General features: G+C 66.7%; 1 protein-coding gene across 1 annotated transcript; it reads left to right on the top strand.

Moving 5' to 3' along the window:
- Nucleotides 1-2,867: 2,867 nt before the first annotated feature.
- Nucleotides 2,868-24,567, top strand: TERT (telomerase reverse transcriptase; the record flags this gene model as incomplete). Its single annotated transcript, XM_080804961.1, has 16 exons — nucleotides 2,868-3,086; nucleotides 3,198-4,512; nucleotides 7,508-7,703; nucleotides 9,544-9,724; nucleotides 10,772-10,951; nucleotides 11,289-11,447; nucleotides 13,899-13,994; nucleotides 14,562-14,647; nucleotides 15,618-15,731; nucleotides 16,071-16,142; nucleotides 16,874-17,062; nucleotides 19,944-20,070; nucleotides 21,073-21,134; nucleotides 22,313-22,437; nucleotides 23,041-23,178; nucleotides 23,629-24,567. The coding sequence occupies 16 exons, from the start codon at nucleotides 2,868-2,870 to the stop codon at nucleotides 23,730-23,732; spliced, it is 3,363 nt and encodes a 1,120-aa protein (XP_080661087.1). The 3' UTR covers nucleotides 23,733-24,567.
- Between the last annotated feature and the right edge of the window lie 707 nt (nucleotides 24,568-25,274).

Here is a 25,274-nt window from a genome sequence, read left to right on the forward strand (position 1 = left end):
GACCTCTGTCCAGGAATGACGACAAGTGATGTGATCAGGCACAAAACCCTGTCTACGAACAGTCCGCACCGCTTTACAGGTAACAGCTCCAAAGTGGGAGAGTCCCAGACGGCCTCCAGCAGCAGGTGGTCATGTCCCCTGGGCCCCCACAGGCCAGACGCTGCTTTGAGATGGAAAGCAGCAGACCGCTGGCCCCATGGGAAGGACACAGAGCACAGCACCTGTCTCCGTGCGTCACATATGCTGTGTTTCTGTTTCTAGCCTCAAAAGGACAGTTTCCCTGCTGAGGAGGCTGGTGGTCAGAAGCGGGGGGCAGGGCAGGGGGAGGGCAGCACGGGGACCCTGGAGCCTGTGGTACCATTCCGCATGGCGAGAGCCGCGCTGGTCACACAAATCCACGTGGGCAGTGAGAGGACATCCAGCTCCGCACACACACCGGACCAGGCTCAGTACCAGGCTGGCTCTGGCCAAGGGTTCCTGCGTTCCGGGAGGTCACCTGCTGGGGACACCAGGAGAGGCACTCAGAGGCACTCAGAGGCATGACTCTCTGTCATGCTGCGCGTCAAGGGAAGCAGGCTACGTCCTAGTCCCAGAACCCGGGGACGCGGCCTTGGCTGGCACGAGGGACTTTGTGGCTGGGATTTGAGGGGGTCAGAGTCAGGGAGATGCAGACAGAGGCAGATGCTGGTGTCACAGCAGCTTGGACGGTGCCCCATGGTGGGCCCTTCCCAGAAGCAGGGGCCCCGGGGGCTCGGATCACACGGGCTCTCTGTCGGCAAGGCCACGGTGATGGTGTCATTTCTTCCTCATGCTCCCTTTGTGGGCAGCTGCCGCCCGGACAGGAGCCTGTGTGCAGCCGACCGCCCTGTGTTCATTTGGGCAGCGGCCTGGCTGGGGACACCCATTTGGAGCTGAGGTGTGTGTTCGCCTGGGAGGGTGCCCGGCCAGCAGGCCCAGCCCTGGACATGCCGTCCCCTCACAAGCTCCTCCCTGCACTGCCATCCAGGGCCAGCTCTCCTCCAGGGCAGTCTGCCCACGCCAGCCTGCAGCCCAGTGACCGTGGGCAGCGAGCCCTGCCCAGGCACCGACGACGGCCTCCCTGGACTCAGGACACTCGGGCAGGGCTGGGGCTTCCTGAGTTCTGCTCTTGTCATTTCCGTGATTCCTCGTGGACTGGGGAGAAGTGGTCTGTCGACATCCATCCAGCCCCTGAACTGCCTGGGTGGCCCCCCACGCCCAGTGCACGTGCCGTTAGAAGTCTCTTGGGTCAGTCTGCCCAGCCCACGTGGAGGCCCACACACAGGGCGGTGGGGGGACCAGCAGCACCGTGGCATTCTTTGGCTCCTGGTGCCCAACGCACTCGGTTTAGAAACTCCGGGTGTCAAGCGGGAAGCCCACCCGCGGCCTCCCAGAAGTCTCAGAATGAAGCTTCTGTCGTATTCTTTCTGAAGCCAAGAGCATCAGCGCTTTCCTTGGAAAAAGCGCTCACGTTTACGATGCAACGATTTCAGACCAGCACCCACTTTCCGGGGTAGGTTAACGCACCCACGACCCCGGAGATGGTCTCCATTCGGACTGGGGGACCTTCCTCACCATCAACACGGTATCAACCCCACGTGTCCTTTTCTGCCTCGGTTTTCCTACTCGGCTTTTTCTAAAAACATCTGTCCTCTAAGCAGGTTTCTCCCGGGGAAGCAGAGGAACTTTGTCGGGAAAGAACACATTGCCCCCAGCAGCGGCAAACGCACCAGTGGCAAAGTGAGAAGGCAGCCGGTCTCCAACATGGCCCTGGAGGCTGTGGACTCTGAGGAGCCCTCCAGGGCGGGACGCGGTCAGAGCCCTCCACCCGTTTAGACGCAAGGCTGTGAATAAAAGCGATCTCCTGAAAACGTTTCTTACATCGTTCAAGGTCAACATGCACCCAGCCGTGCAGTTTGTTGAGCTCGGGCCCGTCACCCCGGGAGCCCACCGAGACCCATGAGTTTGCCTACGGCTCAGCGGTTCGAGCCTGAACGTGCCACGGAGGCCGCGTTGGTGTTGTCCCATTAGGGCGGCCGTTCCCAACTGTCTTGTTCCAGCCTCACGACCAGCGCCGTCAGCACCGGGTCTGGGCTGGGCTGGAAGGGGCTCCCAGGCCGAGGCAGGGCCCTCCACCTGCCCAACCCTGCCCTCCAGGGCGGCTCGAGTAACCCGGAGCTGGAGCGGGTGGGGTGCGAGGGGCCTGCTCGCTGCGCCACACCCGCCCTGGGGCTCTGGCTTCTCCCCGTCTTTCACAGACCCCGGTTGGTAGGAAACGGATTGGGGTTTTCTGTTTCTGGCGCAGACAACAGAAGCCCAAGGACCTGAAAGCGCAACCCAGGCTCCAGGAGACCCAGTGGGCCAGGAAGAACCAGGGCCCTCCGTTGCCCCAGGCCCACGTGGGCGGAGCGCCGGCGACCCTTTATTTGCTACCCAGCTCCTTCCACCCCCAGTCCCCGGCAGCCCTCAGCGCCTGGGGCACGGCCCATGGGACAAAGTGACAAACCAGGGGACCCCCTCCCAGGCGGCGCAGGGCGCACCAGGTGCCCCACGTCGGGGCTCCCCGTCGGGTACCCCAGAGCCGCGGCCGCCTCCACCGCTCCCCGCTGTGCGACCCCCCGCAACGGCGGCTCCCTGCACGGGGTCGCGGGGCGCGGGCGGAGAGGATGCGGTCCGGCCTCCGAAGCCCGCGGGGGCCTCGCCACACCCGGGCGCCCACACCCTGCAACGCCGCGACCCCGCCCAGGCCCCGCCCAGGCCCCGCCCCTTCCTCCCCGAAGCCCCGCCCCTCGTGCGGACCCCCTCTCGGGCCCCGCCCCTTCCTCCCGCGGACCCGCCCCTCTCCGGCCATGCCGCGCGCGCCCCGGTGCCGCGCGGTGCGCGCTCTGCTGCGGAGCCGTTACCGGGAGGTGCTGCCCCTGGCCTCCTTCCTGCGGCGCCTGGGGCCCCAGGGCCGGCGGCTGGTGCGGCGCGGGGACCCGGCGGCCTTCCGCGCGCTGGTGGCCCAGTGCCTGGTGTGCGTGCCCTGGGACGCGCGGCCACCCCCCGTCGCCCCGTCCTTCCGCCAGGTGGGCTGCCCCGGGAACCCGGGCCTGCGGGGGCGGGCGGGGGAGGGCCGCGCGCTCGGGCCCCCGGGCGCCTCGGGCCCCGGCGCTTCAGGACCGCCCCCACCCCCGCAGGTGTCCTGCCTGAAGGAGCTGGTGGCCCGGGTGGTGCAGAGGCTGTGCGAGCGCGGCGCCAGGAACGTGCTGGCTTTCGGCTTCGCCCTGCTAGACGGGGCCCGCGGCGGGCCGCCCCTGGCCTTCACCACCAGCGTGCGCAGCTACCTGCCCAACACCGTGACGGAAACCCTGCGCGGCAGCGGCGCGTGGGGGCTGCTGCTGCGCCGCGTGGGCGACGATGTGCTCGCCCACCTGCTCACGTGCTGCGCGCTCTACGTGCTGGTGGCCCCGAGCTGCGCCTACCAGGTGTGTGGGCCTCCGCTCTACGACCTCTGCATCCCCGCCGCCGTGGCTCGGCCCCTGGGGTCCCCCGGCCACAGTCCTGGGACCTGGAAGGACCTCAGACCCACGCGCCAGGCCTGGAAGTCTGGCGCAAGGCGGCGGCGGCGGCGGGGCCAATCCGGGAGCAGCCCGCCTCCGGCCAAGAGGCCCAGGCGCGCTGTGACCCCGGAGCCCGAGCCGGGGACCCACAGGCCGTCTGCCCGGGCCCACCTGGGCAGGGCTCGTGGGCCGGGTGACAGCAGACCTCACGCAGTGACACCTGCCAGGGCCGCTGCAGAAGCTGCCTCTTGGGAGGGAGGGCCCCTTGGGACTCCTCTCAGCTCCACGGCGGCACAGCCATCTCAGGGACCCCAGGGAGTACCCCATCAGCCAGCGCACCCCGAAACCAAGCGCTTCCTCTACTGCTCGGGAGGCAGGGAGCGGGTGCGCCCCTCCTTCCTGCTCAGCGCCCTGCCGCCTAGCCTGACCGGGGCCCGGAAACTCGTGGAGACCGTCTTTCTGGGCTCCACGCCCCAGAGGGCAGGGGCTGCCCGCAGGACGCGCCGCCTTCCCCCGCGCTACTGGCGGATGAGGCCTCTGTTCCAGGAGCTGCTTGGGAACCATGCGCGGTGCCCATACCGCGCGCTGCTCAGGACGCACTGCCCGCTTCGGGGGGAGGCCCCTGGAGAGGCGTCTAGCAAGCGGCCACGGGGAGGAGTGGGCGTCTGCCCTTTGGAGAGGCCGGTGGCGGCCCCCGAGGAGAACGCGGACCCTCGGCGCCTGGTCCGGCTTCTCCGACAGCATAGCAGCCCCTGGCAGGTGTACGCTTTCCTGCGGGCCTGCCTGTGCCGGCTGGTGCCCCCCGCGCTCTGGGGCTCCAGGCACAACCAGCGCCGCTTCTTGAGGAACGTGAAGAAGTTCATCTCTCTGGGAAAGCACGCCAGGCTCTCGCCGCAGGAGCTGACGTGGAAGATGAAAGTGCAGGACTGCGTCTGGCTGCGGGGGCGCCCAGGTGAGCATCGGCGGCCGCGGGGGCCTGGGTGGGCCTGCAGGACCAGGCCCTCCCTCCGCCTCCGACCCCTCCTGCCCGCTTCACGTGGACTGGGGCAGGCCCCGGGGACACGCAGGCCCCGGGGACACGCGCGGGGAGCAGATGTGGGGATGCGGGTCCGGCCACCGGCCGCGGTCCCTGGTGGGGAGCGGCAACAAGGAGAGACCCTGGGGTTTTGCCATTGGATCTACCCCCCAAGCTCTCAAGACATCCGAGACTCCTAGATGAGAAGATGGGCGAGCCCTCCCAGAACCAGGGTCACCACCGGGGGAGTGCATCTCAGTCTCCTACGGCAGGGCTTAAAGTGCACCTGCCTCATCTCCAAAGATCGTGATTGGGGTGGCCTCCAAGGGGACACCCTTTCCGGTTCCCCAGGAGGTTCTGAGCAACTTCCCAATAACGTGGGCTTGTAAGTTCTGTGTCTTAATTATGGGAAAACAGCACGCCGCCTGGGATCCACCCTCCTAACGAATGGTTTAGTCTACAGGACACGTTGCAAAGCGTAAGGGCCGTGTTGCACAGCACATTTCTAGAACTTTCGCACTGGGCATGTCTGTGTGCCCATAACCAGCCACTCCCTTCCCGGCGCGACGTGGTTGACCCTCCGAGGTGTCCGGCACAGCACTGGTGCTCTCAGGCTGCCACTCACTTGGTGGAAAGCGTCGAGTTCCGTGGCCCCGTCCCCAGCTTCATATGAGATCTGCTGTGCCCCGTGCACCACACACAGGAAGGACTTGGTGCTTTCCCCAGTGACTGGGGCCCAGCCCCTGGAGACCTCCCTGTGTCCTTGCACACTCGAGCCGTGGCCCCGGCGGCCAGTTCCTTCCCGCGGCTGTGGCCACACTCTAAGCCTGAGCCACACTCAGGGCTCTCTAAGCACGGCCCTCGGGCCGCCTATTCTGCCGTCCCCCGCTGGAACACCCCTTCCCCGCGCAGACCGTCAGCTGGGCAGGGCCTGGTTTCTGTTGAGCCAGCCTCGACCAGCACCCTGCTTGCCACCCTGCCCTCTTATTCCGGTCCCCATCCCCGGAGGCCAGACTGCTGGGCTGTCCCCATCTGCTGCCCAGTGTCACTAGACATCACAGAATGGATTCCTGATGGAACCTGGGGAGGTGCCCCCCGCCCCCACAGCCTGTGCCCCCCACTCCGGCCCATGTTGTGCGGGTGGCAGCCCTTGTTCCCTGACTCCGGGCACAGGTGGTCTTGCGTGGGCTGTGCTCCGTCATCCCGTCCCGTGGACTTACGCGCAGCCCCACGATGGTCTGAACGGTGGCCTTGACTTCGGAGTGGAGTCTGGTGTCTCCATAGGGTCCTCACTGGGGCTCTCTGGGCCACAGTTGGGTCTTAGGGCCAGGGCCCTGCCCCCCGCCCTGCCTTCAGGGTCGCCGGCGGGTGATGGGCCGTGCTCCCTTCCCAGCTGCGTCTTAGCTGTGCCCCAGCTTCTGTGTGCGGCCCGTGTCCGGTTTCAGGCACTTCTGAGAAGCTTCCGTTTCTTCTACGATGTCGTCTTTGGTCAGCGAGTTGCTGAGCTCTGTGTGATCTTTTCTGTTGACTCGTGACTTGGTTGTGGGGCGGCCCGTCTGCGGGATCCGGGCTGCTTGAGGCAGGCGGACGTGCATGTCCCTCGTGGGTCTGCAGGCCTGCGGCCGGCTGTTGCGTTCACACCACCCGAGACCCCCGTCCCCGTGCCAAGGGCGAGATGCTGGGGGCAGTGCTGTCTTCACCGGGGGCGGGTTTGTCCATTTCTCCCTGTTCCGACGGTATCCGTCAGGTTGTACCAGGTGCGAGCATTCCAGAAGGTTCACGTCCCTGGGGATGTCTGTCAGTGCCCATTATGTCATCTGTCCTGATGCCCCCGAGTGGCGCGCCAGCTCTCTCCTGGCGGGCATCGGCGTCCAGCCTTCCCGGAGCCTCACGGTTTGGGCCCCGCTGGTCAGCAGCTGCTCTTTTGGCTTTCGTCCAGTCTGGCGATCTTTGCCACTAACCTGGAGAATCTGACTTCTTTCCTCTGACTCTGGACGTGCCCGCTGCCTCCTCATCTTTCTTCCCAGTTTGTCTGTCTTTCCTGTGCTCTTCGTCCCTGTTTGTAGGGAATCGTCCGCCTCTCCCACTCCGCCCTCCTTCCTGGTTTGTCCCCGTGGTGGCTGGGAGCCGCGAGCTCTGCTGTCCTCTCGGGGTTCCTTGTCCTGAACAGCACGAGGGCCTGATGTGATCTCCCACTTAGTTACGCCCCCGGTTAGAGGTCGTGCTATGTTCTGGTCAGTGTTCATTGAGCTCTGTCCCTGCCCTCGTGTCCCCGCCCCCTCTCACTGTTCTGTCCTCTCCCCCAGACCAGATTCTGGGTCCCCTTCCTGCCAAGTGCACAGAGTAGAGTATACAGGACAGTTTGGGCCCATGGCGCATGTCCCTGGCCCCATGGAGTGACTTCCCATTCCCATGGTGTGTGTGTCCACAGTCCTGTGTAAGTTCTCGCAGCTCTCTGGTGCCCGTTCCCAGCTGCACAGCGTCTGGCGGCCCTTCGCCCCTGTGTGGTTTGGCCTGGGAAGCCCTGGGTACATCTGGACCCTGCTGCCCAGCGGCGATGCTGCTGAATGGCAGGTCCCCCCAGGGAGAGCGTGTCTCTGCTTCTCTAATCTCTACATGCGTAAGCCAGTACGCATGACGAAGCCCTTCTCTGCCTAGTAGAAATGTGACGTGACCGCCTGCGTCATTGAAACTCCAGTAGCCACGTTACAGAGTAGCAAAGGAGACGTGAAACCAGTAATGTCTTATTCCGCCAACACGTTCAAAGTGTTCTCCCGTCCCGCGGTCAGCAGACACGTGGTAATGGCGTGCGTCCCTCCTCGGGCCAAGGATCGTGTTCTCTGAGCCTCAGTCCCCGCCTGCCCGTTTCAAGCGGCCACTGTGGCTGCGATGAGCAGAGCGGACACTGCGGTCTGTGCCTTTCCCATTCCAGGGGCTCGCAGTGTGCCGGCCGCCGAGCACCGCCGCAGAGAAGGGGTCCTGGCCAGGCTCCTGTGCTGGTTGATGGGCACCTACGTGGTTGAGCTCCTCAGGTCGTTTTTCTACGTCACGGAAACCACGTTTCAGAAGAACCGGCTCTTCTTCTACCGAAAGAGCGTCTGGAGCCCGTTACAGGCCCTGGGAGTCAGGTGTCTCTGCCAGTGCCGCGCGCTCACGATTGTCTCCGTGTGTGCACATGACAGCCCCGTGTCCTGCGCCCCCCTCCACCGTGTGTGCAGATGACAGCCCCCGCGTCCCATCCCCCCGTGTGCACAGATGACAGCCCCAGTGTCCCGTCCCCCCGTGTGTGCCGATGACAGCCCTGTGTCCCATGCCCCCATGTGTGCAGATGACAGCCCCTGTGTCCCATCCCCCCGTGTGTGCAGATGACAGCCCCGTGTCCCGTTCCCCCTCCCGTGTGTGCAGATGACAGCCCCCTTTCCTGTCCCCCCGTGTGCACAGATGACAGCCCTGTGTCCCACCCCCCATGTGCGCAGATGACAGTCCCGTCCTGCCCCCCGTGTGTGCAGATGACAGCCCCGTGTCCCGTCCCCCCGTGTGTGCAGATGACAGCCCCCGCATCCCACCCCCCTGTGTGTGCAGATGACAGCCCCGTGTCCCGTCCCCCCGTGTGTGCAGATGACAGCCCCCGCATCCCACCCCCCTGTGTGTGCAGATGACAGCCCCGTGTCCCACCCCCCATGTGCGCAGATGACAGTCCCGTCCTGCCCCCCGTGTGTGCAGATGACAGCCCCATGTCCCGTTCCCCCTCCCGTGTGCGCAGATGACAGCCCCCTTTCCTGTCCCCCCGTGTGCACAGATGACAGCCCCGTGTCCCACCCCCCATGTGCGCAGATGACAGTCCCGTCCTGCCCCCTGTGTGCGCAGATAACAGCCCCCTGTCCTGACCCCCTAGCTGGCTCCATGCCTCCGGGTACCCCTCACCGGGGGTCCCACCCTGGGCACAGACTCCCGGGGCCCCCTTTGTTCACCGGGGATGTCAGAGTCCGGGCCACCTGGGGTCCAGGCTCTTGAAGGGGGGGAAGTTTGTACTGAATGGAAACAACGTTGCAAGCAGGTCGTTGGCTTGATCCTGGCATGTGGGTCAAATGCTCTTCTAATTCACACAGAATGAGTGGGATGGTCTCGGCCCTGGGTGGCGCGCAGGCAGGATCTGGGCACAGAGGCGTGCTTCGGGCAGGGGCCCCCGAGGCAGACCCTTGCAGCTTGACTTGCCTGAGTGGCTGCTCGGCTCATCTGCGGGGCTGTGTCGTGTCCCTGTGGAGTGTGTTGGCCACAGGCTGGCTCGGGATCCCGTCGGGGACGGTCTGCCAGTCTGAAGGACAAGCCCTGCTTCTCTGCAGCCTGGCCAGGAGGCCGTGTCCTCACAGGGCTTGGCAAGGCCCGAAAGTGGCGAGATTGGGGCTCCTGGGCTGCATCGCACACTTGGGCCAAGCCCGTGCCCTGAGTCCGGACGTCTCTGCCGAGGGAGCTGGGCTGTGTCCTTCCGCACCTGGGAGAGGGTCGGGCAGCCTCTGTTGTGGGTTTGATGTCACAGGGTGGCCTGTGTAATGCCTCAAACGTCTCACGGCACCTGAACCGGAGTGGCCCTTGAGAGTCCTTGTGGGGACTGTGGAAACTGTCCCTCCGCCTGGTGGCATGGGAGGCCCCGTGGGGGTTGGGCTCGCGTACCGCGCTTCCCTGCCGGGGGCTGGCCGGCCCGCGGAGAGATGGTCCATTCCCCTGGGGGACCGCACCGGTCACCCCCTCGCCCACCCTTGTCCGAGGGTCCCGGCCGCTCCGGCCTGGGCCTCCCAGGGCTCTGCCTGGAGGGAACCCGGTGCCCGGCACCCGCCGTGGAAGGGAGCTCCTGCAGGTGGCCGGCTTCGGCGTCCTGGGTGACCGGGGTCTGGCGCTGGCGCTCAGGCAGGCCCGCCCTGCGCTTCTCCGCGCGCGCCCAGCCGCGGCCCACGAGGCTCTGTGTTTCAGGCAGCACTGCTCCCGCGTGCGCCTCCGAGAGCTGTCCGCCGCGGAGGTCCGGAGACAGCACGAAGCCAGGGCGACTCTCCTGACGTCCAGACTCCGCTTCCTCCCCAAGCCCGGTGGGCTGCGGCCGATCGTGAACATGGACTATGTGGCGGGAGCCAGAGCCTTGTGCCGAGACAAGAAGGTCAGCGCTGCTGTTCCGTTTCTAAGTCAGGAGCCCGGGAACCCCGCTCGGTGTGCAGGTAGACAGGAGGCCAGGAGGAGGTCCGTGGCGGTCAGGCTGCGTTGATGGGACGTGTGCCCGCGGTTAGACAAGGAGCTTGTAGGAAGGCCAGGCCTGCAGGATGCTAGGCAGACCCCGGGGACCCACAGGCTCTTGTGACACAAGGTGGCCATGCCGAGCCGCTGGCTTCTGGGATCCTGCTGCTGCAGGGGACGCTACTCACCGTGAGCCAACGACAGAAAGAACTGGCTCGTTCACCTGCCACCGGCCTGCTGGGGTTCCAGTGACCCACACAGGACCTCCCCTCCGTGTCTAGCACCCCCCGGCGGGATCTCACCCCGTGCCTTACACCCCTACCCATGGGTCTCACCCCCGTGTCTAGCACCCCCCGGCGGGATCTCACCCCGTGCCTTACACCCCTACCCATGGGTCTCACCCCCGTGTCTAGCACCCCCCGGCGGGATCTCACCCCGTGCCCGGCGCACCCCTCCCCCGCAGGTGTCACCCCCGTGCCCGGCACACTCCGTGGTCCCCGCCAACGGCATCTCTGTCACCAGAGATCTGACCCTTTCTGAGTGGTTCCACAGAGTGGGGGTGATTTTGTCGTCGTGTGTCCCCGGATGAGAAAGCAAGGCTGTTGGTGTGGACTGGGGACCTGGTTAGGTCTGTGCGTGAAGGGGCGCTCCTCCGTGGTGGGGCGAGGGGTCCCTGCCTCGTCTGGCGGGAGGCTCGGTGGGAGAAGAGAGACGCCTGGAGCTGCCGTTTCCACAGTTTCCAGATCTGTAGCGGATCCCTCGGGAGAACCCAGGGTTTGAGGATGTGTGGGGCGATCGGTCCTCTGGCCCCTCTGGAGTCGAGTCTGGGGGATGCCGGGTGGGCCAGGGGAGGCACAGAGGCAGGGTGCTGGGCCTGGGGGACCCAGCAGGCCGGGGCAGGGAGGTCTGACGTGGCCCTTGTGTGATGGGCGTCTTCTGGGGGTGCTGCCCCTGCCCCGGGTCGGCCCCACAGATCCAGCATCTCACCTCGCAAGTGAAGACGCTGTTCAGCGTGCTCAACTACGAGCGGGCCCGGCGCCCCAGACTCCTGGGGGCCTCCGTGCTGGGCATGGACGACATCCACAGGGCCTGGCATGACTTCGTGCTGCGCGTGCGGGCCCGGGACCCAGCACCTCGACTGTACTTCGTCAAGGTGGGTGCCTGGTTCCGTCCCAAGCCCATGCCCAGGTGAGCCGGCTGGGCACGTTCGGCCTGTGGGAGCGGTCCCCCCGACCAGCTGGCCGTGTGTCATGGGCTGTGGCTGGCCTTCATTCCCCGAGTTTGCACTAATCAGGCATCCCCTGGGGAAGCCACATCACATTTCCGGGTGTAGACAGGGACCCAGGCCTGCCCCGGCTGCTGAGTCTGGGGGCCGTGGAACAGGTGTGTGCCGCGGAACGGGAGACGGTGGGGGGTCAGCGTGTCTCCGTCCTCCCGCATCCGAGGGGCCCCCGGGCGCAGCGCGTAAACAGCACATCCATCCCACACAGGTGGACGTGACAGGGGCATATGATGCCCTCCCCCAGGACAGGCTGGCCGAGGTGGTCGCCAACGTGCTCAGGCCTCATGAAAACACCTACTGCTTGCGTCGCTACGCCGTGGTCCGGAGAACCGCCCAGGGGCACGTCCGCAGGTCCTTCAAGAGACACGTAAGAGCCACAGGGCGTGTGCTCCATGTCGAGGATGTCTCGTGTGGACGTGTCTGTCCCGTGGGTCTGCCCACCCTCCCCCCAGCCCCAGAAGGCGTCCCATGCCCTTGCTGCTGTTGTGTCCGAGTCCTCTCGTCCCGTGGGCCGCTGCCTCCTGGTGTCCCTTTACCGAAGCAGGTTCCCCGGGACGCCGGCCGCGGCTGATGTCCCCGCAGACGCCCTGTGGGAGCCCGGGCCTGGCCCGAGGTCGTGCCGAGGGCAGAGTGCGCCCCATGGGCCAGCACTGTGGGAGAGGAGAGCACCGGGTGGACGCCTGGGCCTCACTCGCTGCCCTTGCCCACACAGCAGAGCTGAGGGTCTGGGGGCGCCCCTCCCCCCTTCCCCGGGCCTGGGAAAGGACAAGTGGCCCGGTCAGCATGTGGCAGTTTTCCGCCAACCGTCAGAGCAGCCAGGCCTGCAGAGCAGCACCGTGATGGGGCGCGCAGAAGGCTGCCAAGGGGCAGGCGCCAACCCGGAACGTCTGGGGAGAGCCCCGTGAGCACCTGCGGCGAGGCTGAGTGTGGTTTGCAAATCCTGAGCCCGCGAGGGACGATAACACGCGTGGCGCAGGCGGCAGGCTCCGCGGGGTTGAGACACAGAACATCATGGGTGCCCACCAGACCCCCTGCCCCTCTCCAGGGTGTTCCCTGCTCTGACGTCAGCCATGTGGACTCACGGACCCATCTCGAAGTCCGTGAATGTGACGTTGGGCGGAACGTGCCCTTCCTGTCTGGTTCTCTCTGCTGCCCGGCGAGCCTGAGCGTGGGTGGCTCCTTCACTCTCCCGTCGCGGTCGGAGTTGTGCGGGCTCGACGCTGCCCAGCAGGGCTCTGCTTCCTGCTAGGCGGGCATCGGCGGGCACCCAGGGTGGGCAGGCGTTCCCCCGATGGGTCGTCCGTGGGCGAGAGCTCTCGTTGCCGTTGGGGTGTTGCTGAGGTAGAGCCGTGCCGTGTCAGTGGACAGTGCCTGACCACGCTGCCACGTGCACCGCCGGGGCTGGCTGAGCCCGCGGCCTCGAAATCCGGGCGGCTGCACTGTGCCGGGGCCGGCATCCCTGCGGGCGTGCCATGCGTCTTCCCTGCGACATGCCTGCCCAGCACCCTGCAGAAGCCACTTGGGTGTCCCCGCGTGAGAGGCCCACAAGGTCAGCTCCTGCTTGCGACGAGCTGTGAGCCACTCGTCATGGACTTCTCGGGGTTCTTCCCGTGTCCGGTGCCAGCCGTTGGTCCGAGGCTGCCGAGGCACCCCAGGTGCCTTTTCCGTCTGTCTCTGCCATTTTGGTCACAAGCGGGGTGTTTGGATGAGCAAAAGTGTTTCACGTCGGTGGAGCCGGGTTGGTAGGGGCTGGTGGCTGACGCCGTGTCCTTTCTGCTCTGCTGTGTGTCTCCCACGGTGGCGAGGCTGTCGGGCGTTTCCGTGGGCACGGCCCCTGCGCTCAGCATTCCCTGCACCGGAGCCGGTTTCCAGGACACCCGTGGGGGCTTGTTGGCGGCTTCTCTCCGCGTGTCTCCCGCGCGCGGACTCCCGGCCCGCTTGCGCTGAGCGCCTGTTCTGCCCGTTCCTTGGGCTCTTGGGCTCACAGGCCCTGCCCTCGGCTCCCGGCGCCCCGTGTGGGTTTCTCAGACTCCGTCTCTCTGGTTCATCTCTCCTTTCTCCTTGTTCCGCTGTGTTGTTCATTGTCTGTCTTGATTGATTTTTGAACCCCGGCCACTCGGTAGCGGCCTCGTCCGCAGGCAGGTTCCCGGCACGTCCTCTGTGGTCTCCCCCCTGGTCACTCCCGCCGCTGGTGTCCGTGAGGGGCCGGCCTTGAACGAAGCCAGTGAACCATAGGTTTCGTGGAATACTGGTTTTCTCTGCGGAGGAGACTGACTCCCCCGACAGCGAGGGAGCGGTGAGCGCTTTGATCTGGCGGCGCTGGCCGCTGGCCCCCCGCCGTGGCCCCTGCGCTCACCAGAGAGCCCCCGGGTCCCGGCCGCGGCCTCTCACTGCCTCAGCGGCCCTTCCCAGCAGCCCCCGGTGCTCCCAGTGCCCAGAGGCAGTGGAACTTGGGAAGAAATGGCGGTTTGGCTCTTTTCTCCGCAGTCTCCTCCACCCCAGACCAGCTCCTCCGCCCTGGTTGCTTGGGTGGCCGGGACCCCCGCTGCCTCCTGCTTGGGCTCCACCTCCCACGGTGAAGGGACAGGCGTCAGGGAGGGGTCTTGGGAAGGCAGGACCCCCCCCAAAGACAAAGACAGAGGACTGACCAGGTGGACGGTTCCCGAGCTCCGAGGTCCTGACCTGCTCCCAGCGCTGCAGCCTCCCGTTCCCAGACGGCACCTGCTCGTCCCCGGCGCGGACGAGGTCTCCTGCGATGTGGCCTCCGCCCGCCTTGCCAGGGTGCGCAGCTGTCTCACCCCCTCCTCTTTGCCGGCAGGTGTCTACCTTCACAGACCTCCCGCCGTACATGAGACAGTTTGTGGAGCGTCTGCAGGAGACGAGCTCGCTCAGGGACTCCGTGGTCATCGAGCAGGTAGGCGAGGCGGCCGCAGCGCATGCTGGGGCAGGGCGTGGACACGGCAGTGGCCCCTGGTTGCGGCTGGAGGGGCCCCGGGGCAGCCTCTTAGGGAACTACGCCGCCAGGTTGTCTGCTGCGGTCCAGCGGCTTCCTCGTGGTGAGCCCGAGACCTCCTCTCCCTCAGTTTTGATCGTGAGGCTGAACGACAGCACGCCCCCCTCCCCTTAGGAGGACGAGTGGGATTCGCCGTGTTGCCCCACCTGAAACTGACCCTCTAGGGGAAACCCCTTCCTCCTGCTTGTAAGCGGGCGCTGCTCCTGAGGGAAGGGCCCTCGGGGACAGCTCAGCCCCCGTGGCTCTGTGGCCTTCTGCAGAACCAGGGACGGGGATGAGCCAGTCCGGCCCCCGAGGCTCGGAGACACGCAGACCCCTGCTCCCTGGCTGCTGGTTCCTGCCCGCGGCTGCGGGACACGCACTGCAACGTGCCCTCTGGGCCGGCATCCACGGGCTCGAGCCCGGCCAGAGTCACGGACCGCCCGGTGTGGCCGTCCCGCCCGCCCACACGTCCGTCCCTTCTTGCAGAGCTCCTCTCTGAACGAAGCCGGCAGCGGCCTTTTCCGCCTTTTCCTGAGCTTGGTGTACAACCACGTCATAAGGATCGGGGGCAAGTGAGTTGGGGTCCTTGCCACCTTCCCGCCGTCGCCCGCAGACCCTGCGGCCACGGGGCTCCTGGGATTTGGGGAGTCCTTTGGCATTTAAATGCCGGCAGATGATTTTTCTATTTATAGAAACAAAAGCAGACTTTCTGGGTGCGTGCCCGTGGGGGACCCCAGTGTGGGGTGAGAGCGCTGGTCCTGAGGGTTCAGGCTCGCTGCCGAGGTCATTAGAGGTCGGCTGGAGATGTGGGCACCTGCCCGGGGATCATTCCCGCTGCTCTGGGAATCAGAAGCTGTTTAGTTTGAGGATGTATTGTTATTACCACGTTATGACTGATTATAGCACTCGTTACCTGTAATTATGTCTGAAATGCGTCCCGAGAAACACTGCTGACGGGTGTGCCGCGGGCCGGCCTTCCCAGAGGCCGCGTGCTTGTCCGCAGCCCCCGGGCCGGAGGAGAACGTGCTCTGTGGCAAAGGCCATCGCTGTGTCCAAGCCCAGGGCTCCCTCAGAGAGGCCGCACCCGCTCTGCTGGCGGGGACCTTTATAAAAACAGGTCAGACCCGCGTGGACAGTCGCACGTGTAGACAGACATTTGTCAGGGCTTCGTGGGGATGCACAGTGATCCTTGATCCACGTGCACTCTGGGGTGTGTGGCGTGTGCGCGCCGGTGCGTGATCAGCGTGTGTGTCTGTGCCTGTGTGGTCTGTATGCGTGGTCTCCATGCGTGTCTGTGGTCTGCATACGTGGTCTACTTGTGTGTCTGTGGTCTGTGTATGTGGTTTGCATACAAGTGTGGTCTGTGTGCCTGTCTGGCCTGCGTGTGTCTGTGGTCTGCGTACCTGGTCCACACGCGTGCTGGTCTGCGTGTGGTGGGTCTCCATGTGTGCGTGGTCTGCGTGTCTGTGGTCCACGTGCACGTGTGTCTGTAATGAGTGCGAGGCCCACGGGGCCTCCTCCTACCTGCGTCTCGCCCCCCAGGTCGTACGTCCAGTGTCAGGGGATCCCACAGGGCTCCGTCCTGTCCACCCTGCTGTGCAGCCTGTGTTACGGGGACATGGAGTGCAGGCTGTTTCCTGGCATCCAGCAGGACGGGTACGGACCCCCACGGTGCACGTGCGTCGACTTGCTTTCACCTCCACCTTGCGTTTCGGGTCTGCTGGGTGTGGACAGGGGTCTGTGGCTCTGTGTCCAGTCACGTGGGGGGTCATGAGTGGGTCTCGAGCATAGGCTTAGAGGTGGCTTTGAGCACTGCCGGGGCCTGGGCGTGTTTCCACGGGCTCTGACCCGCGGCTGTGTCCCTGCCCGTGCGCCCCCGGCGCTCCCACGTCCCACGAGGTCAGCCTTTGTCTCAGTCCTTTGGGGGAAGTGACTTTGCACCTGTCCTCGTGATCGGGGACGCTGCCGCAGCCCCGGCTCTCCTGTGCCCTGCAGCCTGCTCCTGCGTCTGGTGGATGACTTCCTGCTCGTCACGCCCCACCTGAAGCGAGCGCAGGCCTTCCTCAGGTGAGTCCCCACGCATGTCCCCGTGGCGCTCCCGATGCCCGGGGGTCGCTGACCTGGCTCCCCGAGCAACAGCCCCCCGCCGCGAGGCGGATTTACGTTTATTGGGTGCCCTGTGCGGGCTGCCGGGCGGAGGGTGGCCCTGGGGTGCATCTGCGGGACTGGTGTTCCCTCAGAGCCCGGGGACTCCCCTGCGGCCAGGCTCACGGTGACAGGTTTGTCCACAGACCGCCAGCAACCACAGCAAAGCCCCTCGGTTTCGCACTTTCTCCTCCCCTAGAAAAGTGCGCTTGAAAGGAAGCCCCTGGACTCCGGGGCCTGAGCAGGACGGCGCTGAGGGCCCCATGTGCCCGATTTAATTCTGGCAAAATAACCAACCCCCACGTGGGCCCAGGCCTCGTAGCACCCTTGTTTAGCAAGTCCGGACAGACCGTGTCCCCACGCGGCCTACAGGGGGACAGGGGAGCCCCAGGAGCGGGGTCGCAGCCTTACTTCTTTTCCCGCGCATGCAGCACAGTCCCCTCTGCTGTCCGCCCAGTGTGCCGCGTGCTCCAACTTCCAAGGGGCTCCGGGGAAGCAGCCCTACTCCCCAGGGCAGCACCCACACCCGCCGCCATGCCCTTGGCTCCGGCTCCCTCCGGCTCGGCACCGCGGCCATCCCACCGAATGAGGGCCCCAGAGGCCCCGGCGGTGCCCCCCTCCTCCCAGGGGCTGACCTGGCCGCTCTGCTTCAGGACCCTGGTCAGGGGCGTTCCCGAGTATGGCTGCACCGCCAACTTGCAGAAGACGGCAGTGAACTTTCCCGTGGAGGACATGGCCCTGGGCAGCACGGCGCCCCTCCAGCTGCCGGCCCACTGCCTGTTCCCCTGGTGTGGCTTGCTGCTGGACACCCGGACCCTGGAGGTGTCCTGTGACTACTCCAGGTAAGTGCGCCCGCAGAGGGGATGCAGCGTGGCATGCCCCCGTTCCTGCCTCCGAGTGGGATGGGTGGATCACAGGTCAGGGGTGCCCAGTGTCCCGCCCAGGTGGGGCAGCACCACATCCTCCTTGGGACTGAGCGCCCTCACTAGGTGAGGGGTTTTTGGGGCTTTTTTTGGTAAGAAGAATTTGTGCAGGAGACGGGGCTCACCGGTGTGTTCTGCAGGGACACTGTAAATCTGAGTTCAGAGGTTTGGGGACCTGCTGGGCACAAGCTCCTGAGGACACCCCATAACGCGCAGCGTGGCCTCCCCGGGGAGCACGGCTGTGGTGCGTGGGGCTTGCCGTGTACGTGGCATGTAGGACCCTGTTCCGCTGAGCTCGGGCCGCCGTGAGCAATACCGCAGACCAGCAGCCCCCCTAGAGTTGCTGTTCTCACTTTGTGGTGGCTGTGAGTCTGGGATCCAGGTGTGGGCAGGGGCGTTTCTCCTTGTGGTCTCTGCCGTGGTCTCCCTGTGTTCTCTCGTCCACCTCTGTTCAGGCATCTCTCGCGTCTCTCTTCCTCCAAGGACGTCTATCAGGGTCAGGGCCCACCTACGACCTTAGCTTTAATCAGTTCTCACAATGTCACGTGGGTTGGGGCTGTGATGTGGATTTGGGGACCCACTGACTCAGGGCCAGTCTCCCCTGAGCCTGAGAGCTCCCAGCGTGACCCCGGGCTTGGCGCAGACACAGATTCGGGATGGGCGTGGGTGCGGGAACGCACTCCTGTGTGAGCACCAAGTCCCGACTCCAAGGCCTTGCCGGGGGGACCTTCCCTGCGCTGGTTTGGCGCCGCCGCCGTCCTGCTTGTTTCCACGGTGCTTTTCCCACTCTCCCAGCCCGCTCTGCTGGCCCCACCTACCCGTGTAGACCCACGTCTCTGCTTCTGTGTGTGAAGCCCAGGCCCCTTTTCCCGCTCTGTCCGCCCCCATCTTTGGTTGGTCTCTCCTCATCCCCGGGATGTGGCTCAGATGCCCCGGCCTCCAGCCCTCCCTTGCCATCTGGCCCCGACCAGCTCTCTGCTCCCCAAGAAGCGCGGGCCATTTGGGGGTCGGGCACTGCCCTGCCAGCCTGGCATCCCATTTGGTGACATGCCAGATGGTGACAGTGCCCGAGAGCAAGTGGGTGTCGTGGGCCGGCCATGCTTGCGCAGGGCCTCTCGGCGCGTGCCTGCTCACGGATGCTGCCCTGAAGGCCCGGCTGCGAGGCAGGGGGGCGGGAGGTGGGAGGAGACGCGAGAAGGATGAGAAGCGTCCTGGAAAGGACAGCGACAAGGCAGGCTTATCTCGCAGACTTCCAAGCCTTCCCCAAATCCCAGCCCGGGCGAGGGCGAGGCGGCCAGAGTGACAGGCCAGGTGCATGAGCACGAGCGAGTTTGCCGTGGTGCCGCAGGGGGAGCGAGGGGAAGACGGCTGGTTTTCTGAGAAGACCACAAGGACCCGCCGGTGCGTCTCAGCACGCCCAGGAACAAGTTCTGGGCGGGCGCGGGAGACAAACCAGCAGGGACGGCGCAGAGGGACTCAGAAGACACGAAGGTCCTCCGACGTGGCGCGGGGACGAGCGAGCAGGACGCGGCCCGCGGCCCTGAGCACCTGGGGCAGAGACGGTCGCAGTGCCTCTGAGCGCGAGTGGCCTCGCCGGGCACGGGGCGTGGGGCCCGCTGCTACTTCTCAGATGTGTCCTTTCGGTGCAGACAAGGGACCTGCCCCCGTCACCCAGCGGCACCGTGCAGGATTCAGACCCGGGCCTGGCAACACGGCATCCCTCGTGGCCCCGAGCTCTGCAGAGGCCAGACAGGAGGCTCGCAGCAAGGTTGCGATGGACGGGGTCATGGAGGAGAGGGGGCAGCATGTGGAGGTGCTTCCGCCAGGCTCTGCCCACCGCCCGAGAAGCTCCCGTCCCAGGCGCCCACCATCCCTTGGCAGTGCTCCCGCCGGGCCTGGGCACGTGGGCACGTCTCTGAGGGCGTGGGGGCAAACACCAGTGACTTCTCTGGAAAGCAGTAATTTGGTATTAAAGTCCCTGAAACACTCGTCCATTTTCCCGTAAGTGCGCTTCCCGCACCCTGTCCTCCGGAAGTGAAAGTCACGGACGTCATCCCAGGTTTGCTCGGCTGGGCAGGGAGAGTCACCGAGCTAAGGCAGCCTGGTCACAGCGGCAGCGGACCTCTCCCCGGAGAAGCTCTTGGACGGCTGAGACCTCGCGGAAACGCTCAGTGAGACGGAAAGTGGCCCTGGAGCTTCGGTGCTGGAAGCCGGCTGTGAGGACGGCGGCCCCGGGCGCAGATACCCGGGGGCACCTCCGCGCCAGCTGCAGGGATGCCGCGTGGTTGGGCCCCCGGGGGGCCGTGTGAGCGGGCGACTTTGCTCCCACTCTCCGTGCCGCACGCCTGAGCCTCGCCCTCGGGGTCAGGCCATCCGGGGACGGCGTCCTCCTGCGAGAAGCCCTCCGGGCGGCCGTTAGGCACGGGGCTGTGGCCTCAGCGCGGCCAGAGCTGCCCCCGAGCCGGCGGAGGCCCCGCCCCGCTCGGACCCTGGCCCGGGAAGCCGCGCAGGGAGGCGAGTGTTGGCCGCGTGGCGGACACGTGCGCTTGAGTCGCGTGGACTTCACTGGCTCTGCGCCTGGGCCGCTAAGGGCGAACGCGCTCGTGACCCGGACCGTGGCCCGGTGCGTGCGTTGCGGGAGGGCCCCGCCCGTCTGCGACCCCGCGGCCCAGGCCTCCCCCGACGGCGGCCCCGGGCGCGGGCGGACGCACTCGGGCGCGGCGGTCACCGCGTCGGGCGGCGCGGGCGGGCGGGCCTCGAGGAGGTCGCGCAGCTCAGCGCCGGCCGCTCTGTCCCGCAGCTACGCCCGCACGTCCATCCGCTCCAGCCTGACCTTCAGCCAGGGCGCCCGGCCCGGGAGGAGCCTGCGGCACAAGCTGTTCGCGCTCCTGCGGCTCAAGTGCTGCGCCCTGTTCCTGGACCTGCAGGTGCGCGTGCCCGGCGCGGGGCTCGTGTGCGCGTGCGCGCCTGTGTGCAAGCCCGTACCTGGGTACCGGGGTGCGGACGACCTCAGCGCCCCACCGCGGCCCCTCGTTCCGGGCGCCGGGCCCCTCCCCGCGGCGGGCGTTCCGGGCGCCGGGCCCCTCCCCGCGGTGGGCGTTCCGGGCGCCGGGCCCCTCCCCGCGGTGGGCGTTCCGGGCGCCGGGCCCCTCCCCGCGGTGGGCGTTCCGGGCGCCGGGCCCCTCCCCGCGGTGGGCGTTCCGGGCGTCGGGCCCCTCCCCGCGGTGGGCGTTCCGGGCGCCGGGCCCCTCCCCGCGGTGGGCGTTCCGGGCGTCGGGCCCCTCCCCGCGGTGGGCGTTCCGGGCGCCGGGCCCCTCCCCGCGGTGGGCGTTCCGGGCGTCGGGCCCCTCCCCGCGGTGGGCGTTCCGGGCGCCGGGCCCCTCCCCGCGGTGGGCGTTCCGGGCGCCGGGCCCCTCCCCGCGGTGGGCGTTCCGGGCGTCGGGCCCCTCCCCGCGGTGGGCGTTCCGGGCGCCGGGCCCCTCCCCGCGGTGGGCGTTCCGGGCGTCGGGCCCCTCCCCGCGGTGGGCGTTCCGGGCGTCGGGCCCCTCCCCGCGGTGGGCGTTCCGGGCGCCGGGCCCCTCCCCGCGGTGGGCGTTCCGGGCGCCGGGCCCCTCCCCGCGGTGGGCGTTCTGGGCGTCGGGCCCCTCCCCGCGGTGGGCGTTCCGGGCGCCGGGCCCCTCCCCGCGGTGGGCGTTCCGGGCGTCGGGCCCCTCCCCGCGGTGGACGTCCAAGGCCTTCGCGCCCAGGCTTGAGGAGCGCCCAGCGCTCACCTCCCCATCCCGGCCTGCGGGTCCTTCCAGCCGGCAGCCCCCGCCCCTGCCGTCCACGTCCACGGCCGCCCGCGGCCTGGCTTTGAACTGGTGATAAAGCGTGAGGCCCACATCTAAATTCCAGACGTGGTCGCAGCTTCTGTCTGTCTTTGTGACCAGGTGAACAGCGTCCACACGGTTTATGCAAACGTTTACAAGATATTCCTGCTGCAGGCCTACAGGTGGGTTCCCGGGCCCCACGGCCTCGCCACAGGACCGCCGCGGCCCGGCACTCCCTTGGCCTGGCAGTGCGCCCTGCCCTCTGGTGTCCCGGGATTGAAGGAGGCTGTATTTGCCGGGTTTTCACTGCGGACTTGTGGCTTCGTGTGTGTGTGCGCGCACCTCACGTGGTTGGAGGCGTCTGTCCCGTCACCAGGCAGCAGTGGGTGGCCCGCGTGGCCTGGGTGTCCCCACTCTTATGCACTGACCAGGACCTTTGCAGGGCCTGGGGCACGAAGCAGGTGCAGGCCGCCCGCGTGCAGAGGCGGAAGGCAGACGCCACAGGGCTCAGGTCCCAGAGAGCAGATGATTAGGCAGGGACAGGGGAGGGTCCACGGCCCTCTGATGTCCCCCCAGAAAGGGTTGTGGCCCCCAAACAGCCCAGCTGTCATTCCTGTTCCTCTAACGGGAACATCTGAGGCCCCGTGTGCTTCTGGAACATTCCTGGCCCCTGGATGGCTCCAGGTCATCTTGCTGAGAACTGGGGTGTGGCTGGGCAGTTGTGGGGCCCTGCCCTGCTCGTGCCTTCCTGTAGCTCTTTGGGGGACTCTGCCACCTCGGGCCGTGTTGACCCCAGTGTCATGGTGGCTGCCGTGGCCTCAGACACAAAGCCAGGCTTTGGTCTGGTTTGTAAGGGAGACCTGTCCCTAGCTGCTCAGGGAGCCACTAACTTCCAGCCACAGTCAGGACAGATCGATACGGGAGCGGGGGGGGGGGGGGGGGCGGACAAGGGGCCGGGCATCCGTGCCGAGCCTGGGCGAGTCTGTGTGAGTCATGCACTGTTGTTTCCAAACCTGGCTCTGGTCTCCCGTCAGCGGGACAGCGCTCCCACCTCAACGGGTTATCGTGCGTGTGAAGTCAGGTGCTGGCCGAGCAAAGTTCAAGCCCGTTGCTCCAGAAGGGGCCTGGGTGGTCAGCGAGAGCAGGAAGCACCTGCAGAGGGGCTTGTCCTGTGGCCCCGGGCACGTGCAGACACATAGGGACACGTGCAAAGCGCATAGGGGCACACGTGTGCAGAGACACACGCGCACATGCACATAGGCACGGGCATGCGCGCCTAGGGGCGTGCGTACACACACGCACGCACGTGTCCCGGTCCCGGGCCTTCCTGCCACGAAGCGTCCCTTCGTCCCTTCGTCAGGTTCCACGCGTGTGTGCTCCAGTTTCCGTTTGACCAGCCGGTGAGGAAGAACCCCGCGTTCTTCCTCCGCGTCATCTCAGACACCGCGTCGCGCTGCTACTCCCTCCTGAAAGCCAGGAACGCAGGTGTGCGCGGAGGGCCGGGGTTCCGGGCTGTGGCTGGTGGGTTTTGTGGAGTCGCCTGTGGCGCTGGCAGTGTGCGGACGCTCCCCTGCACGCTGACGGCGCGGCGCGGCTGCGGGCTCCGGGGGCTCGCCCGTCGGGCCTGGGGGTGTCGGCACCCCCTGCCGCCCCTTTGGTGCGCTCGGCCTCGTGCATAGACCCAGGCCCACGGTGGAGAGGAGGCGAGGCCCCGTGCCGGTCTGCAGCCCGGTCTTCCTCCAGGTGGCCCGAGGACCGTGCCTGCCCCGCTCTGCTTCATCCTGGAAGCCGCTGGCCGGTCTCCAGCTCAGGCCACGCCACGTCCCTCGGGCCTGTGTTACTTCGTTTGGTGCGGGTTGCTTTTGAGAACAGGACCAAAGCGCCCGCTGTCAGGGTTCTCTGGGGCCTGTTTGGGGGCTGACCTTGAATTGACATTGCCCCTTTGACCCCCAGCCTCTGTCTCTGCTCCTGGGCTCGTGGACAGGGCTGCAGGGACCCTAGGCAGCATCGGGCACCTCGGAGTACATGGTCTTTCCGGGCGTGGCCTTAGCTTGTCTGTCTATGTCACCCCCCCCCCACCCCAAGCAGGGATGTCCCTGGGGGCCAAGGGCGCCTCCGGCCTGTTTCCTTCTGAAGCCGCGCGGTGGCTCTGCCTCCATGCCTTCTTGCTCAAGCTGGCTCGGCACAGTGGCACCTACCGGTGTCTCCTGGGGGCACTCCGGGCAGGTAAGCGGGAGGCGCCCCGTCCTGCTGTGTGTGTGCCTGTGAGCCATGTCGTCCATGTCTGCATGGCGGTGGGTGGGTCCAGGAGCCCTGGTGATGGGGTGCAGGTGTCCTGGGTCGCAGGCTCTCACCCTGGGGCCTGGCATGCCCCCCTGCTCACTCGACCTCCCCATACCTCGCCCCCGGTCTGGGGAGAGGCCAAGGCCTCATCACTCCCTCCAGCCCCACTGGCCTGGCTGTTGTCTACACTCGCAACCTGTGTCCCCAGGCCTCTGCCCTGGCTGCCCCAACATGGGCAGGGGGAGCCCCAGCAGCAAGTCTGTCCTGCACACCCCAGCCCACCCAGCCCCCAGAGCTTGGCCTGCACAGGGATGGACCACACCTGCCCGACCTTGGCCTTGCGCAAAGGTCAGCTTCTTCCGGGGCATTCTCGTGTTACTTGTCCCCTTACAGCCCAAGGGCACCTGTGCCGACAGCTCCCAAGGGCGACACTGGCCGCCTTGGAGGCAGCGGCTGATCCCAGCCTGACTGCAGACTTCAAGACCATCTTGGACTGACCACCTGTCCTTGCAGCCCAGAGTGACCTCCAAGACCCCCGAGCCCGGGCCTTGTGACTTCATGCGGTGGGAGTGGCCGGCTCGCCTTCAGGTCTGGACCTTTTCTCCCCTGAGACCCTGACACTTGAGCTGCTGGCCGGCGCCCCCCACCCCGTAGAGGTCTGCCCCCCACGTCCTTGGGGAGGAGAGCCCACCCGGCACTCTCTTGTCATTTTAGTTGTTTCATTGTGTCCTTCGGGCACAGACCACCAGGAGGGGGCAGGCGGGAGCACTGGGCTGGCGAGCCGGGCCTGTCTGGACCTTTGTCACCCTGCCCCACCCCTGGCTGGGGACTCCTCCTGTCTGTGCACACGTCCCTGAGGGCGCCTCGTGGTGGGTGTGGTTCCTTCCCGCTGCCTGTCCGGCACCTAGGCCCGTATTGTCGGCGCCCCGAGCCGTCCCCGCGCGGCGTCCAAAGTCTGTACCTGCTCAGCTTTGCCTAGAAGCCAGGGGCCCAGTCAGCTGTTCTGGACTGGACCCACCCCCGCCCATCCTTGTGACCTTGTCCCCCCCCCCGCCCCCGCCGCGGCCTCCTGGAGCCCGACTGTCTGGCCCGCTGTGCCCGCCGCCACCCCCACTTCCCAGTCCTCCCCTCCAGCTCTTGCTCCACACACGGTGACCCCGTGTCATCTTGGTGGTGCTCCTCTGTGTGGCCTCCTCCCCCGGTCCTGCCACTGCCAGTCACTCCTGGGAGCCACGGGACGAACGGCCAAGCCTTTGCTCTTAGAGGGTTCCATTTTCCACGTTCATATTAAACACAGCCTGCGTGGGCGTCCGTCCTGTTTTCTGTAACTACACACACCTGTGCCTGTGTCCACACATCATGTGAGGGGTCCTTGGCCTGGTGGGGTTCCCAGGGGTCTTCCTGGGGCAGGTGCAGCCTGACCGTGAGTCAGAAGAACCCCGCCCAGCACCCGCCCCATCTACGGCGAACTCCGGCCTTACCGTGGACCCTGGGAGGGGTGGGCAGCCAGGGGCTGAAGCCCAGAACGCTGGGTCTCCTAGTGAGCATGTTTCTCTGGCTTCTCTGTGTCCAGGGCTCTCCTGGCGGCTTCCTTGGAATGGGCAGTGGGGCGCAACACGAGGGTTTGGGAGGTAGATAGTAGCCCACCACCCCGTGTCCAGCCCTGGCTGCCCGCCCGGGCTGCTGGTCTCCCGCTCCGTGCCCTGGACCTGTGCGTCTGTGTCCCCTTCATCACCTCAGCCCAGAGGCCGTGTTCGCATCCGGACACATCGACCAGCAGGGCTCGGGCTGGGGAACAGGTGTCGTGGGGACGGGCTCTGCGGGAGGGGCTATTCGAGCCGGTGGGAGTGGGGCTCCTGCTCACGCACCGGGGAGCCCCCCAGGCTGGGGGACAGCGAGGGCCTGCAGGAAAAGCCAGGTTTGGGGGTGGTGCTCCGCTCAGGGTCCCAGATCACGGCTCTGGCGGGGGCCTAGGTGGAGGATGTTGGGGAGAGTGAGCGGCCGCACAGGCTGTGACAAGAGGGGGTCAGCCTGACTGT

This window comes from Martes martes (genome assembly GCF_963455335.1).
Source record: "Martes martes genome assembly, chromosome: 5".
Classification (NCBI taxonomy): Eukaryota; Metazoa; Chordata; class Mammalia; order Carnivora; family Mustelidae; genus Martes; species Martes martes.